General features: G+C 36.0%; 1 protein-coding gene across 5 annotated transcripts in view; it reads left to right on the top strand.

Moving 5' to 3' along the window:
• The window catches only part of ATRX (ATRX chromatin remodeler), an 88,443-nt gene that overhangs the window by 70,040 nt on the left and 4,028 nt on the right, over positions 1-14,375 (top strand). For all 5 annotated transcript variants that reach the window (XM_049827605.1, XM_049827606.1, XM_049827603.1 and 2 more), the window contains 6 exons: positions 886-994; positions 2,087-2,264; positions 3,707-3,901; positions 11,387-11,536; positions 12,748-12,873; positions 13,780-13,875. In XM_049827605.1, coding sequence (XP_049683562.1) covers positions 886-994; positions 2,087-2,264; positions 3,707-3,901; positions 11,387-11,536; positions 12,748-12,873; positions 13,780-13,875 — 854 coding nt within the window. The remainder of the gene's footprint in view (positions 1-885; positions 995-2,086; positions 2,265-3,706; positions 3,902-11,386; positions 11,537-12,747; positions 12,874-13,779; positions 13,876-14,375) is intronic.

Raw genomic sequence — 14,375 nt, 5'->3', positions numbered from 1 at the left:
ATTTTAGTTCCAAAATGATTAGACCTTGACTTTTGAAATCTCTTTTTGAGCATTTACTTATGAATGCTATTTGCATGGGAGAGACTTACTTAACTAGTTGTGTAATATGAAACTACACAGATCCATTAGAAAAGTACAATTAGTACTATAATGCCTAAGGATTAGATGTAGTTACTTTTTAAAATTAACTTTGGGTCCAAGTTAAGTTGGGTCCAATTAACTTTGGGTCCAAGTTGCATATCTCTGCAAATGTGTATATACAACTAGGAATAGTGAAAAATAAGAGGAACTACACCAAAAAAGCTCAGGTCTTTTCAAATACTTCAATTAAAATTTAACGTTGGAACATAATTTGTTTATAAATACATATCTCTGAATTCCACTCTGCATAAAACTGCTTTGAGGAGTTTCATTTAATATCAGTTGAACTTTTTGTAAAAAATAAAAAAAATCTTATGAAGAAACGGATAGTGATAGATGCTGGATACTTTTTGCAAGGTAAAATGACATTGACAACATTTCTTCAGTTTTTGAATCATTTTAGACAAGATTGGTTTAGAGTTTGTAGAAGCTATTGCAGGCTTGTGGATGATCATTGTCACCACAAATGGAATTGCTATTATTTTCTGTCATGTTATGTATTTTGTTATGCAAGCCTCACTACATAATTTTCAAGGCATGGCTGTGGCAAGCACCTATATTCTCCAGAAACATTCTCTATCTCAAATAACCTATAGTCTCCCATTGTTTTATAATGTCAGACAATAGTATATTTTATGTTCCATATTTGTTCTTTTACTATTTAGAGAGTTGTGTATATCCAATATTATCAGTCTGGTTACTTACACAATCAGCATTTTAATAATTTGACTTTTACATTTATAGGTGAAGGAAAATGGTTCAGAAATATTGATTACTATCGCTTAGATGGTTCAACTACAGCTCAGTCAAGAAAGAAATGGGCTGAAGAATTTAATGATGAAACTAATGTGAGGTGAGATCTCTTCTGATATATATGCTTAATTTTCTTCCTTCTCTTTCTTTTGTTCCATATTTCTTTGTTACTTGTATTAGCATAATGACCTCTTAAGGCTAGACAAATAAATATCACAATGTTGTCAGGTGCAGAACTTGCACAAAAAACACGCAACAAAACAGGTTTCTGGTTTCCTGAGATTACTTCCATTTGTAGTGATCAATAACTTGTTCAGTGTTTCCTTGCTGTTTCATTCTTGTTTAGGTCGTAAGCAATTTGTATCAGACACAGTCTTTTTATTACAATTACTTACAAGGATATAAGGACCTAGGAAGGTCAGAGCCCTGTGGGGTCTGGCCAGGAGATGGCAATCACTTGCCCAGTCAGAAGCATATAGCTCTCTTGGCTGTCTCCAGAATTGTCTCCCAGCCATCCTCTGTTCATACAGGATGGGACTTTCAAGTCTGATTTGGAGAGGTAGATAGGTACAAACTGGTACAAGTTTAATGAAGCCAAGGAGCTTCACCTTCCTATATCTGTTTAAAAAATAAAGTATGTAGTTATGTTCCAGTCATTTATAATGTACAGAAAAAAAAGTTAACTGGAACAAAGTAAACTAATTCAGTGTTAATACTCTTAAATAGTTTATTCTGTCAGGTATTTGTCAAGAGCTCATTTAAAGTTGAACCTGAGTGAGATGGGACTCAATAAAAGCAGATACATCAAAGAGACAGTGTCATTCTAGAGTTACCCTGAAAGTTTGCTAGCCAGGCAACAGTTTCCATAGCATGGGATATGCCTGTTTAAAATTATGGTTTAATTTGATATAACTAATTTTATTAGAGTTTGAAAATGCAAAACCCAAAATTTTTTCTTGCCCACCAGTTTTTGTTAACAGTTGGTTTACAGAAGGCCCTGAATTTCTGGGAGTGTATGTTTTGCTAAAAGTGGTGTCCTTGTAAAACCTGCATCTGTTTTATGCTTAATACAGTATTTTAATGAAGTTTTTGAGTTATTTCAGTGTATGAACAACTCCATAGTAACATAGCAACATGGGAACAACAGTTGTTTTCCAAAATATTAATATTTTGCAACTTTTCTCTGTTCCAGAGGCCGCTTGTTTATTATATCCACTAAAGCAGGTTCCCTCGGAATTAACCTCGTGGCTGCTAATAGAGTAATCATCTTTGATGCTTCTTGGAACCCATCGTATGACATCCAGAGTATTTTCAGGGTTTACCGCTTTGGGCAGAACAAACCTGTGTTTGTGTACAGGTTCTTGGCTCAGGTAGGTTTCTGTCTGATACTTTTGTGATATTCTGGTCGTGCAATCAAATTCATAAACTGTAACTCTTTGGACTGTAACTGTTTGGACTGGTGTTGAAGTCTGTAGTGGTCCATGCTCATCCAGTCATCTTCCAGCCCTAATCTGATAGCAGTATGTGGCCACTGAAAAAGTTTTTGAAGGAAAGATTGGTAAAATAAGTAACAACTGAAATTATTTCCTGTTAAGCCCATCTCGTCTGACACTGTAACACAAATTCTGGAATTCTAGCAGCAATTCACACATCCAGACTTGGAATAGTGTTCTCAGGTTTTTTAATTTGCACACCACTAAAAAGTCTTAATTGAATAGACTGCGTAGAGGATGGTTTTTGTTAGGCAATCGGCTTGCTCAATGTAGCTGTATTTTACAGACCCCTGCATTGTGGGCACCTGACTGTCTAACTGGAATGAAAACACAGTGGGCTAAAGAGTTTTTTATAAACAGGCATCCAGTCATGAGTTGAAAACTTGTATCTCACCCTACAGATATTAAAGATGTGAAACAATTCTGATGGTCACCAATCTATGCTTTTTTAAAGTATATTGCTATTATTTCTGTTAAGAAGTGTCTTGCTTCATCTTCTAGTTCTTCAGGTGTTAGAGTAGACTGCAGACCTTTTCCCAGTAACACTACTTAACTCTTGATCGAGTCACTATTTGCTTGCCAACTTAAATAGATGACTTTTTGTAACGTGTTACTGTCAGACATGGGTTTTTTTCTTCAGGCTCCGGTCTATTTTTGTAGTTTTCTATGTGCACTTTTGAACTGTTGATATCCTTTTTAAATTATGATGTTCAGAACAGGCTGTGCTGTTCTCATACTTCTCATAGTCATCATCTTTTTTTTTTTTTTTTTTTTTTTTTTTAAAAAGTAATTTTCCTTTTTTCATCAAGGATCTAATTTTTTCATACACAGCTGTGATGAATTAGACTTGACTGCTTCCCTTCCCCTCTCCTCTCCACCCCAGTGATATGGTATCTGTTTTCCTTTTTACAGGCTGCTCAAAGCAGCAAAATAAGGTATACACTGTGGAAATTGTCATTTTTTTGTCATAATCCTATTTGGGGAATTGAAGCAAAAATGGATCTCTTCAAAACACTACTGAAAAAATATGTTTCTCACTCTAGTCAATAGCTAGATGACATCTGTCACGTACACAATTCACGCTGCTTTGTGTTTGTTTCCAGGATGTTTGTTTTTTCTCTTTTTTTTTTTTTTTTTTTTTTTTCCTTCCCTCAGCAGACAAAGTGTTTTCAGGTAGATTTGTAGATACGGGGTCAAAGAAATGAGGAAAGTAGAGCACTGTTACGTTGTTATTCTAGCTCTTTTATATTTGTTAGGGTTTTTTCTATATGACAAGAAGGTCCAGTATTTGTATGAAAGCGGGTGTCTTCATTTTTTAGGGAACAATGGAAGATAAGATCTATGATCGTCAGGTAACAAAACAGTCATTGTCTTTCCGGGTTGTCGACCAACAGCAAGTTGAACGGCATTTTACTATGAATGAACTTACAGAGCTGTACACTTTTGAGCCAGATTTGCTGGATGATCCTAATTCAGAAAAGAAAAAGAAGAGAGATACACCAATGTTGCCAAAAGTAAGTTGATGCACATCACTAGGAATTACATGCTATAAAAATAACTTACATCTGTTTAAGGACATCGGGTATTTGGTCCTGGAAGGGAAGAAGACTGCTGTGATTTCACTTCAGAGCAGTATTTTTTCACTTTGAATGGAGGTGAATAGCAGGTAACACAATAAAACATGTAATTAATATAGCAGATGGTATAATGAACTAGATAATGAGTTTCCCTTCAATGTGATGGACAGTATAAGAAAAAGATCTTAAGTTAAAAGACAAAAATTTAAAATCAGAACAAACAAAAATACTTTTTCACACAATTTGAGTGAATAGAAGTTTTACTGCAGGAAGCTGGAAGCCAAGGACCAAATTAACATCTAAGTGGGTGCTGGTGGTACCTAACATTACCTCAATTTGTGATAACAAATCTGTGAGGTGATACTGTACTTCAAGGTCTGGGTTTTATCTACCTAGGTAAGACTTCGCAAGAGTCACATTAATCCCTGCTCTCCTTTGCCAAGCCTTTTTGGGTTTTAGTTCCCTGTTTAACTCTTCTTGTAGGGACCATTAATAGAGATACGGTAGAGATAGGGAAAAAGTTGCATTTATTTGCTGTTTTAAGTGAGGAAAACTGGACAAGCTAAGAATTTTGTAAGCTATTTTTAATGTTGCCAGTACTAGCAGAGACCAGTGACGTTTTTGTAGACAATCATTTACACAACTTAGTGAGAATGCTGATCTGTACTCTGAGATAGTTTGAAGTAGTGATGTCAGACCTTTTTCCAGCTTGGTGCTAAATGAACTTTTAGTTTGTTTTCACTGAGACCTACCTAAATCTATTAGTAACGGATGTGGCATGTCTAGTTCATTGTCACTGCTCTACATAGTAGTGGTTCATATCCTATGTGGTACTTAGGGAACTGAAACATTTGCTACCTGAATTGAAAAATAAAAAATATAACTTTTACAGTCAGGCAGAAGTAAACTTCAGGGGAAAGAAAAACTGGTTCAGTTATTTTATTCTTTTTTTCCAAGTCAGTTTGTATTTAAGATGACGCTAAGGTTTTGTACTTCGTCCAATTTATATTCTTTGTGTATGTGGTCTGCTAATGACACTAATTCATCATTAAGCTGTTGTGCAATTATCTTTGCTTCTTACCAGGTAAATAGCTAGTAAACGGTAACATGTAAATGTGTGACCCGTAGTTAGTTAACTGGGTAAATTTCTGAGTTACTACTGTGTTTAGGTCATTATACAGTGTCTGGGTGAGGGGAGGGAGGTTTTCCACTTTGTAATTCTATTAATTTCCAAGGAAAAATGGTATGCTTTCCATTCTAGACTATCTGTAGACCACTATAATATAATAAATTGTGGTCAGGCATCACATTGGCATTCTTAATAGTTAAGCCATTCTCTGAAACAGTCTATTAGACCACCTACAGAGTCGGTGCAGCTGCCGGGGGGATTTAGGAAGTGTTAGCCGTGGAAGTGTTAGTCACTGTTACACATGCATTTTAAAACCCTTGAAAACAAACTTTAATGACTGTATCTAAGCTCTTTTTATTACAGTGTTTCTCACTGTAAGCAGTAAGTTGTAGGTGACTGAAAATTTTATTTTACCTTTTTACTATGTTGTACGTTTTTTTCTTTTGGCAAATTCTTTTTTTTTTTTTACGTCCTAAAACATCTTCCTTTAGGTTGTAATTAATGGCATTTATTTTATCTTTTTACGTTCTTAGTTATTTTATGCCATATACATTTATGCTTCCACAAACTCATAGCTAATGCATCACCATTTGCTGCTGCTACGTATTTTTAAGAAAATAAAAATAGGTTGAAAACCTATGAAGCAACCAAGTATGTTTACTCAAAGCATTGATCAATCCAATGCAATAATCGTATTTTGAAAGTTACTTGTTTCCTTTTACAATAATAAATTAATTAACGAATGAAGTATAATGTAAAAGAGAAAGCTTAAAAACCCCAAACTTACTTTTTCATTCAGTTTAGAATACTAAGTTCGGTATTATATTAGTTCTCTTCCAGCCATCAGTATAAGGTTTGTGTAAGTTAAGCTCAATACAAAGTTTTAACCAAGTCCCTGGCTGTCAATAGAGCAAATCTGTGTACTGGAATTCTCTTTGTTTTTTTCATGGTGTTAGCAAATGGTCTTGAATGGAATTACATCCTTTTAAAGATTTGTATTTTAGTATATACTATTGCACATTTCTAATCTGTTTTTCATGTGTCGCTGGTACAGTTGTGGTGAAAACTTCTTCAAAATGTTAGAGGCGGGAAAAGTGTTTCTAGGAGTGTTAATAAAAATCAGTAGCTGTCATCATGTAAAGTATTGCCTGCGATTTGGGCTTTGGGCAGGGAGTCTGAGAGTAGGAGTGAAGTCTGTCCTGTGAGGCCATCAAATATGCCCGAGTGGTGAGTTTTATTGTGAATGAATACTGGGTAGTTCAGCCAAGGAAAAATGCCAAGCGATTAGTTCAATTTAGGGTGACTTCTCTGCTGATTTGGCATTGACCTGCCTTGCCTGGCTGAGTAGTGCTTAGTGCCAAGGTAGAAAACTGTCACAAGGGTGTTTATAGTGGAGAGCTCTGTTTCATTTGGTACTTACGTTTACTATTTTGATGATCCCACTTTTTTCTAATTATTTTTAGCTGCATTTGTCTTCCCTGTGAAGCTCAGCTGATGGGGATATTTTATTTTCATTTTATCCACAGTTAGGTTCTTGCTTTGCACATAAAACTGAGCTAGTCCAGTAGTTGCAGTGACTCCTTCCTTGATTCCTGTGATCTGTTTCATTGAATTGTGGCTCATGCCTTATTTATAATATCGTAAGTTTAACTTTTATGTTTTATTTCCTATTCTGTCTTTTTTTGGTCTATCCAATTCTCTGCAATACTATATAAACAATCAAAAGCAAGTATCGTCTGTAGGAGATGCTGCAGTGGATGTTACTCTCCAAATTGTGCAAGATTATTCATTCAGAAAGTTAACTGTTCCTTATTTCAGTGTAATTTTAGCAGAGGTGCGTGATTTAGCTTTATAATTATAAAACTTCTTAAAAATTAAATGAATTTAACAACACACTCGGAGCATATTTTTTTTTTAAAGTTGATTAAAAAGACTATTGATATGCTTATGAAAACCTTTTATTGTAACATCGATTAATTACACAGCATTTGGAGATTAACATTTTCTTTAAGATCATGTTGCATGATATTCCAATGCTCTGTTCATGGTAAGCGCAGCACACCCAACCTGATCTCTGCAGCTCTTAGCTGGAAACAAAGGCCACCAAAACTTTACCTGTATTACTCTTCCATCATTGAGCTGTCTGCCCCTTGCGTACAAAGACTGGGCTGCTCCTTTATAATTACCAGCAAAGCAAAATAGGCATTTAGGCTAAAAGAAGGCTTTAGTTCTGTCTTTTACAGGTTTTGTGTATAATTGTCTCTCTTTGTCTTCAGGCCTCTTTTACATCTTCAAAGCGTAATCTGTTGAACAATGTTATCGCTGTGTAATTTTACTGTTGTGCAGAGACAGTAAGGTAAGGGATTACCTTCGTAATCCTCAGCATTGGTGTGAAATGCCCAGTAAGAACGCATAAATACACTAAAAGTGTCAAGTGGAGATACAGCCGGGCTCTGAAAGAACAGATTCCTCAGAACATGGGCAAAAAGATGTTTGAAAATACGCTTTTTAGACTTGGCCCCTTCCAAGCATGCTTTTTAGAGGGAGTTCCGAATAGGAATTCGGTGAAATGTTCTCCGTCTTTTCTTCAACCATCTTAGCATGAATGTGGAAAAACCTGGAGGGATGATAGGTTTTCTGCTGGATGTCTGCTCAGTCAGAGAATTTCTTGATTTCAGTGACACCCCACAGCAGGAAGGTTCTTTAGGTATGCAGCCGGGAATCACGTTTGTTGAGGAAGAGTGATTCAGAGCTGAGCATTAGGGTTCTTCTTGTAACTCCTAGTTTTAACACACTTTTCAACTTCTTTGATGTAAGGAAAAAATGTTTTTTAATTCTTTTCCTTCTAATGGGTTAGGAGAATTCATTCTATATTGTTTTAAAAGTCAGAAGTAAAGCTGTTATGTGAGTGAATAAACAAATACTACTTGATTTTTAAAACGTATCCTTGAGAATTTTGTTCTTGAAATAATCCAAGTTTCAAAGACCAGTTTTCTTAGAAAGCATTGTTAGGGGGGAGGGAGATATTGAATGTTGCTATTTTATATAAAAAGCCACACAGCTAGTGTGCAGTATGTAGCTTTCCTGGAAGCTTATCAAAGTTTCATGTCAACTTTTAATTTTAGCAGCGGTTTTTTGCCCTTTGCAGTTTGAACAAGACCTTCAGGTTTTTGAGCCAGTGTGTACAGTTCTCAGGGGGGAAAATGCCTATTGCACTACAACCGTAACTTCATAGCGCCATTTCTCTGCCCTTACCCCTCTGAAACAGCTTCTACGTCTTGAACAGTGTAAATACTTGGTTTTAACAGAATATTTTTATGAACGTTGTTCACTTGAATTACTAAATTAGCCTTAACTTTCACTGCTTGATTTTATTCATCCGCTATCCCTGCAGAGTTGAGAAGGACTACTTTAGAAATTCAGGCCAAAGAAGGCGTAACAGGTGTCTTGAGACTGAGTAATCACTCAGTCAAATTTTCTGTATTTAAGTATAGAAATAATTACTGTATATAGACCATGAGCTTCATGCAAATGTAGTGAGTCATTATCTAACACAGACTAAAGGCATAAGCAGGATTTTGTTATTTCTGTAGAGTAGCAATTCAAAAGGAAAAGATGGTGTGAAGTGAGAAAATTCTGTTTAATGTATTATGACTGTATTTCGGGTGTTACATTTTCCTTTGCTCTGAATTTAATAGTGGATCTGGAGTCTTTTTTTAAATCAAGATGAATTACGACTGGGCTATTGGTTTGGGTTTTTTTAAAGTAGGTTCTCACAGACTCTTAACACTCAGCTCCCGAAGGATTGTATATGGGGTAGACTTGGCTGACACGTAGCTAATGGGGAAAAGGTTTTTTTCACCACAAATACTGATAGCCGGACTCAGTGGTAAGTGCAATACTTGTGGCTTACCTTGGGCAGTGCAGCACGTGTTTCAGAGCAGTGTATGTGAGGTGGGGGCTGGACGAAGACAAAATGGGGAACGCTGTGTGTCCCTCGGAGCTGGCACTGTTGTACCCGCTGTTCCTTGCTTATTCTTCGGAGATCAGAGTGTTCAGTGGATTAGAGTGGCAGTCACATTTTTACGTGAAATGAAAACTTGGCTCAGTTGCGGTCGTGTAATGCAGATTGGAAAAGCAGATTAAAATAATAGTTCAGATTCAGTTGGATATAGTATGTCATTATTTTATACTACCTCAGGACATAGCCAGGGCATGTGTTTTACTGTAGTTCCATACTAGGGGACAATTTTCTGAATTTTGGAAGGCTGTTGATCTCAGAAGAATTTGCTGCTTATTTAAATTTATTTTTATTTTTAACCTTGGTATTAAATGCACAATTGGTTGAGAAAAACTTGTTTATGAATTACAACATAACTCCCATTCCTGCATGGAGGATTTGCTTTCTAATGCATTTATCTCTCTATAGTATTTAATTTACATCAGGATTTTAAAAAGGTAAAACCTTTTTTTAAAATTTAGAACCTTTTTTCGGTATCTCTTCATTTATTCATTATCACCAGGATTTCATCTTAAAGCTTATAAACCAATTGATAATCATTGTTCTATCAACAAGCTAAACAAATGAAAAGGAATACTTATTCTGATGATTTTGTGTGTGTGTGTAAGGTGAATTTATTAATTTTTTCATTGTTAAATGAAACAAACTAAATGGCAGTACCTTCCATATCCCAGTTTTCAAGCTCCATCATTAAAGTTAATGCAGAATAAAGTTTAGACAAAGAAAAGCAAACACACAGTTGGATGTAATTTAAACCACATTTTGAAGACTGTGTTGGCTAAGTGAGTGTGGATTATATTCCAGTATTGTTTTCAATAATAGTGTTACCATGGAAATTAATGCATATGCATGTCCACACACTGATGTACAGCTACGGTACGCTGAGAGTGCTTTAATTGTGTTAGCTTACTTTTGTAATATCTTCTTGACTTCTTCATTCACTTCCTCTAGATGTTTTCATCATATCCTATTATTGCATCCTTTTTCTCTTTCTGCCTTCTCTCCCACCACCCCAAAAATACCGTTATTTGTTCCTCGCGTCCATTAGTCATGCAGATATTACATTGAATATTTTGTTGCAGAGCCGGCGATGAAAGCATTGATTCCAGTTTAGGGAGACCAGATAGTAGAAGAATGAAACAAAAGACTAGCTTAAATAATTGGTTAACATAATTGAGTTTTAAACACACACAGAAACAAAGAGCTTTCTGTTGTGACAACGTTACTGGTCAGGACTTCCACATGCAGTTCCCAGTGTTGTTGCAAAAATCTGTTTGCTTGTGGGTACAAGCCATTTTTTCCAATCATTGTTCTATCTAGATTATAAAATGTCAGGGTGGGACAGTTTATATTCCTGTTTGTACACGTGCCTAGCAGAATAAAGGCATGATGTGGAGTGGGCCTGTAGGTATTCATGTAATTCTACTGCAAAAAGTAGATTCGGTGTATTCACTGTCATTGGTTTCAGGAGTGGTCCAAAAGTTCACCGAGATACTGGGTTTGTATTATGAATCTTAGCGTGAATGCTGAGCTATAGTGGAGCTTTCTTTTATGTATATGTTTATATATAAAAACCCACAGATATACGTATACAAAATGTTAGTATGCCTGTGAACAAAACCCTCACAGTAGTTTGTCATTATAAAGGACATTGTCAATATTTCAGTTAACCTTAAAAGCAATTAAGCATTAGGGGTTTCTGGAATATAGAGGTCAAAATTGCAACCTGCTGATCAAATCTGGTTCATTAACAGTGATTTGACCTTTCTTAGTCCAGACGGGTGGGAACTATTTATCATGACATGTATCTTAACAGTTTTAAGAAAGCAGCCTTTTCTGTTGAATGCTGATGGACAGTTGATGGACCAAAGTACTACTTAGTGTTTTAAATCCAGTAGAGGTGCTCTTTCTATATTGTAGATGCAGATTATTGGTAGGTCCTCTCAGGTATCCAGCCTAAGCAAAGGAAAAATCATTGAGCACATTCCATTCTTTTTAGGTTCTTAAACTGCATTTATTGTTGTGGAATCCGAGTGCATTCCTGTGGTTCATTAAGTGATTGGACTGTCGTCTCTGTAACAGATTGTTAATCCATTACGCTCCCTCTGAGGAAAATTGTACTATTAAATTATTTTTTAATTTTGTTGCGCTGTGAAGTGCTCTGAGCTGCTATTTGTGAAATTGTGTCAAAGCAGTAAGTTAGGCATGCATGAAGAGTACATATAGTAGAGCTACTGAGTGACTTCTCATTTTATCCTCTTCATTTGAACAGGATACAATTCTGGCAGAATTGCTTCAAATCAATAAAGAGTATATAGTTGGATATCACGAACATGATTCACTCCTGGACCATAAGGAGGAAGAGGAACTCACTGAAGAAGAAAGGAAGGCAGCATGGGCAGAATATGAAGCAGAAAAGAAGGTAAAGCTATCTAATCACATTTACATATATGAAAATAACCTTTCCAGATTTAAGTACCACTTGCCTTCTCAGTTTTTTGGGGAAAATTAATTTTGTTGTAGGCCAAGAAATGGATATATAAAGCAATTTTTGACATATGAAAAATGGGAGATACCATGTTTTGTTTGCTCTTTCTATGCTGGTCTTCTGTGTGCATTTTCTTTGTTTCTGTCATTTAAAAGTGACTTTTTCCTTTTACACACACATTTTTTTCTATTTCATAATAAAACTCAACTCGTGTCCTGTGTGATACCTCTCTTTTGCCGTTTGAGGGAATTTCTAGCTGCATTAAAGGTATACAATTGATTCCAGAATTTTTTGCCACGATGCCACAAACATATAAGCATCTTCCAGAAAGGACCTAAGAGCTTGCTTTTTTTTTTTTTCCCTATTATTCCCTGCGTCTTGTTTATTTGATATTTAAGGAGGTGGCAGAATGAAGAAAATTGTAAAGTGGCTACAGCTTTGGGATTTTTTTACTGTAAAAGGAATATGATAACTTGGTGTAACTGGAGTCTAATAGCAGAAAATTCCTGGAAAGTCAAAGTTTGGTATTCAGATTTGATCAGTAATCTGAAAGTACAAAAAGTGGGTGTATAAATTGCCACTGACCATCTTGCGTGAACAAATGACAAATGAAATGGAGTACTGGGAGAAGGTTTCGTGAGGGAGAAGAAATAGGAAGATGTAATACAGTAAGCATGGAAGCTGCCCTATGAGAAATCCATATGGGAGATGAGCTTTACATTCGTGCTAATAAATTATGCATTTAACTTCTTCAAAATTAGCTTGCAGTCAGGTCAAACTCAACATTAAGTAGCAGGTTTGCAATATAAAGAATGCATCTTAAACAACTTAAGATACACTAATAAGCCTTGGTCTTTTTTTTTTTTTTTTTTTCTTCCTTAGTATACCAAATAATTATAATTAAGCTAAACTCCGGAATTACTCAGGGCTAGACCTTAGGTTCCTCTGTGATCAAAATGCCCTTCTGAATTGAGGTTCGGAAAGGATCTTCAGTTTGCTGAGATAGGTTAGCCTTCATGCGCAGTGTACGGTGCTTGTAGTCTTCTTTAAGGGCTGATTTGTCTGCGTATGGTATTTTGTGAGTTATTATGGAAGACCATGAATTATCAGAGTTATTAAAAATAAGTGCATTTTGTGTTTTTAAGGGCTTGACTATGCGTTTCAACATGCCAACTGGGACCAATATGCTTCCCACAAATTTCAACTCTCAAACACCATATATTCCTTTCAATTTGGGTGCTCTGTCAGCAATGAGTAATCAACAGCTGGAGGTAAGTAGCAATCCAGGTAGTGTAACATGGCTGTGTTGCTGCAAGCATGCATGGGTTTTTTCTGTCACAAATAATGGATAATGTCATTCTTGAATATCTTGATATTTATGAAATTGTATCCTATTTTTAATAGGGTTTTTGTGTGTGTGTGTGTAGCTACACTGAAGTCTGACTTGTATGGATATGAACCTATACCTGTGTAGCGTCTCAGCATTCTGGAAGATTAACTGCATTCTTTGCAGACATTAATTACCACATCTAGCTTTCTACCTTCATCTGTCTTCTGTCCGAGAAGGAATGGGAGAGAGAGGAACGCATGCTCTGTTCCGCAGTTATCTCAGGTCTTGGTTTGCCATCGTAGCTGAGGACGTTTCTTCCTAATAAGATGCCAGGCTGTAAGGTGCAGGAGTTGAAGCACAGTTCTCTTATGGTACCTACTAGTGTCTGGTGAGGCTCTAACAAAGTCTGCCGATCAGGGGGACCTGTGTTAAATACACCTGAAGAATAATACACAGTGTGCCAGTATTATGCTAAAATAGATAATTTAGCATAATAGATAACGCTTTGAGCGCATAGAATGAGTTGAAACTGTAATGTCATCGAAGTCAGTATCGCAGAAAATTTGCCTGGGTAGAAATGTAGCACTCCTGTGATGATCTGAAAACCTTTGGGTACAAAACCAGTTTTTTATAAATATTGTCTGCTGTACAAATTGACAGATTTATACATGCTGTTCAACTACTCTATGCTGAAATTCAGTTGTGTGGAAGCTTAGACTCGCTGACTTGTGGAAATGGAGCGAAAAAAGGTGCACAAGGCAAAGATGAAGAAAACTTGTAAAAGGTTGGCAAAGAAATGTGTTCTTTGTATCTGTGCTTTATAATTAATTTTGTGGTGTTTTCTCAGGACCTTATTAATCAAGGAAGAGAGAAAGTTGTGGAAGCAACCAACAGTGTAACTGCAGCAAGAATTCAGCCCCTTGAAGACATCATTTCAACCATAGTGAGTGAAATGGGTAACTGTAGGTTTAGATCAGGAGATGGGAAAACGTTAAACATTTATCAGGCAAAGAAATTACTATTGTATATGGTCATTCAGCTAATTAATTGCATTATTAATGAATATAATTTCCAGTTTGCGTTGGCTTTTATCCCTGCAGCTTGCAGTAACCCTCAATGGTACCTAGATCACACAGAGCCTTAGAGAACTAGCAGCTTAGATCCATAATTATTTGCCGTGCTCTGAAAATGCTGATTTTCTACAAATAAGAATAATAACTATACACAAATAAGATGTATTTCTTATATCTTGTCCTTATCTATCTGTCTTGGGCTGCCACATTTCTTACTTGCTCCCAATAATCTAGAGGTGTATTAAACCTTAATTAGCAGTTAGAAGAACTAATGACTCATAGTTCTGATTCTGGTGAAGTATAATTTTGCATTTGCTGGAAATTGGGCTGTGTTTTAACTCTTGATGTAACTCTGAACGTAATGCAAGAC

This window comes from Accipiter gentilis, chromosome 24, assembly GCF_929443795.1.
Source record: "Accipiter gentilis chromosome 24, bAccGen1.1, whole genome shotgun sequence".
In the NCBI taxonomy this organism is placed as follows: domain Eukaryota; kingdom Metazoa; phylum Chordata; class Aves; order Accipitriformes; family Accipitridae; genus Astur; species Astur gentilis.
This window is presented reverse-complemented; position numbering and strand designations above follow the sequence as displayed.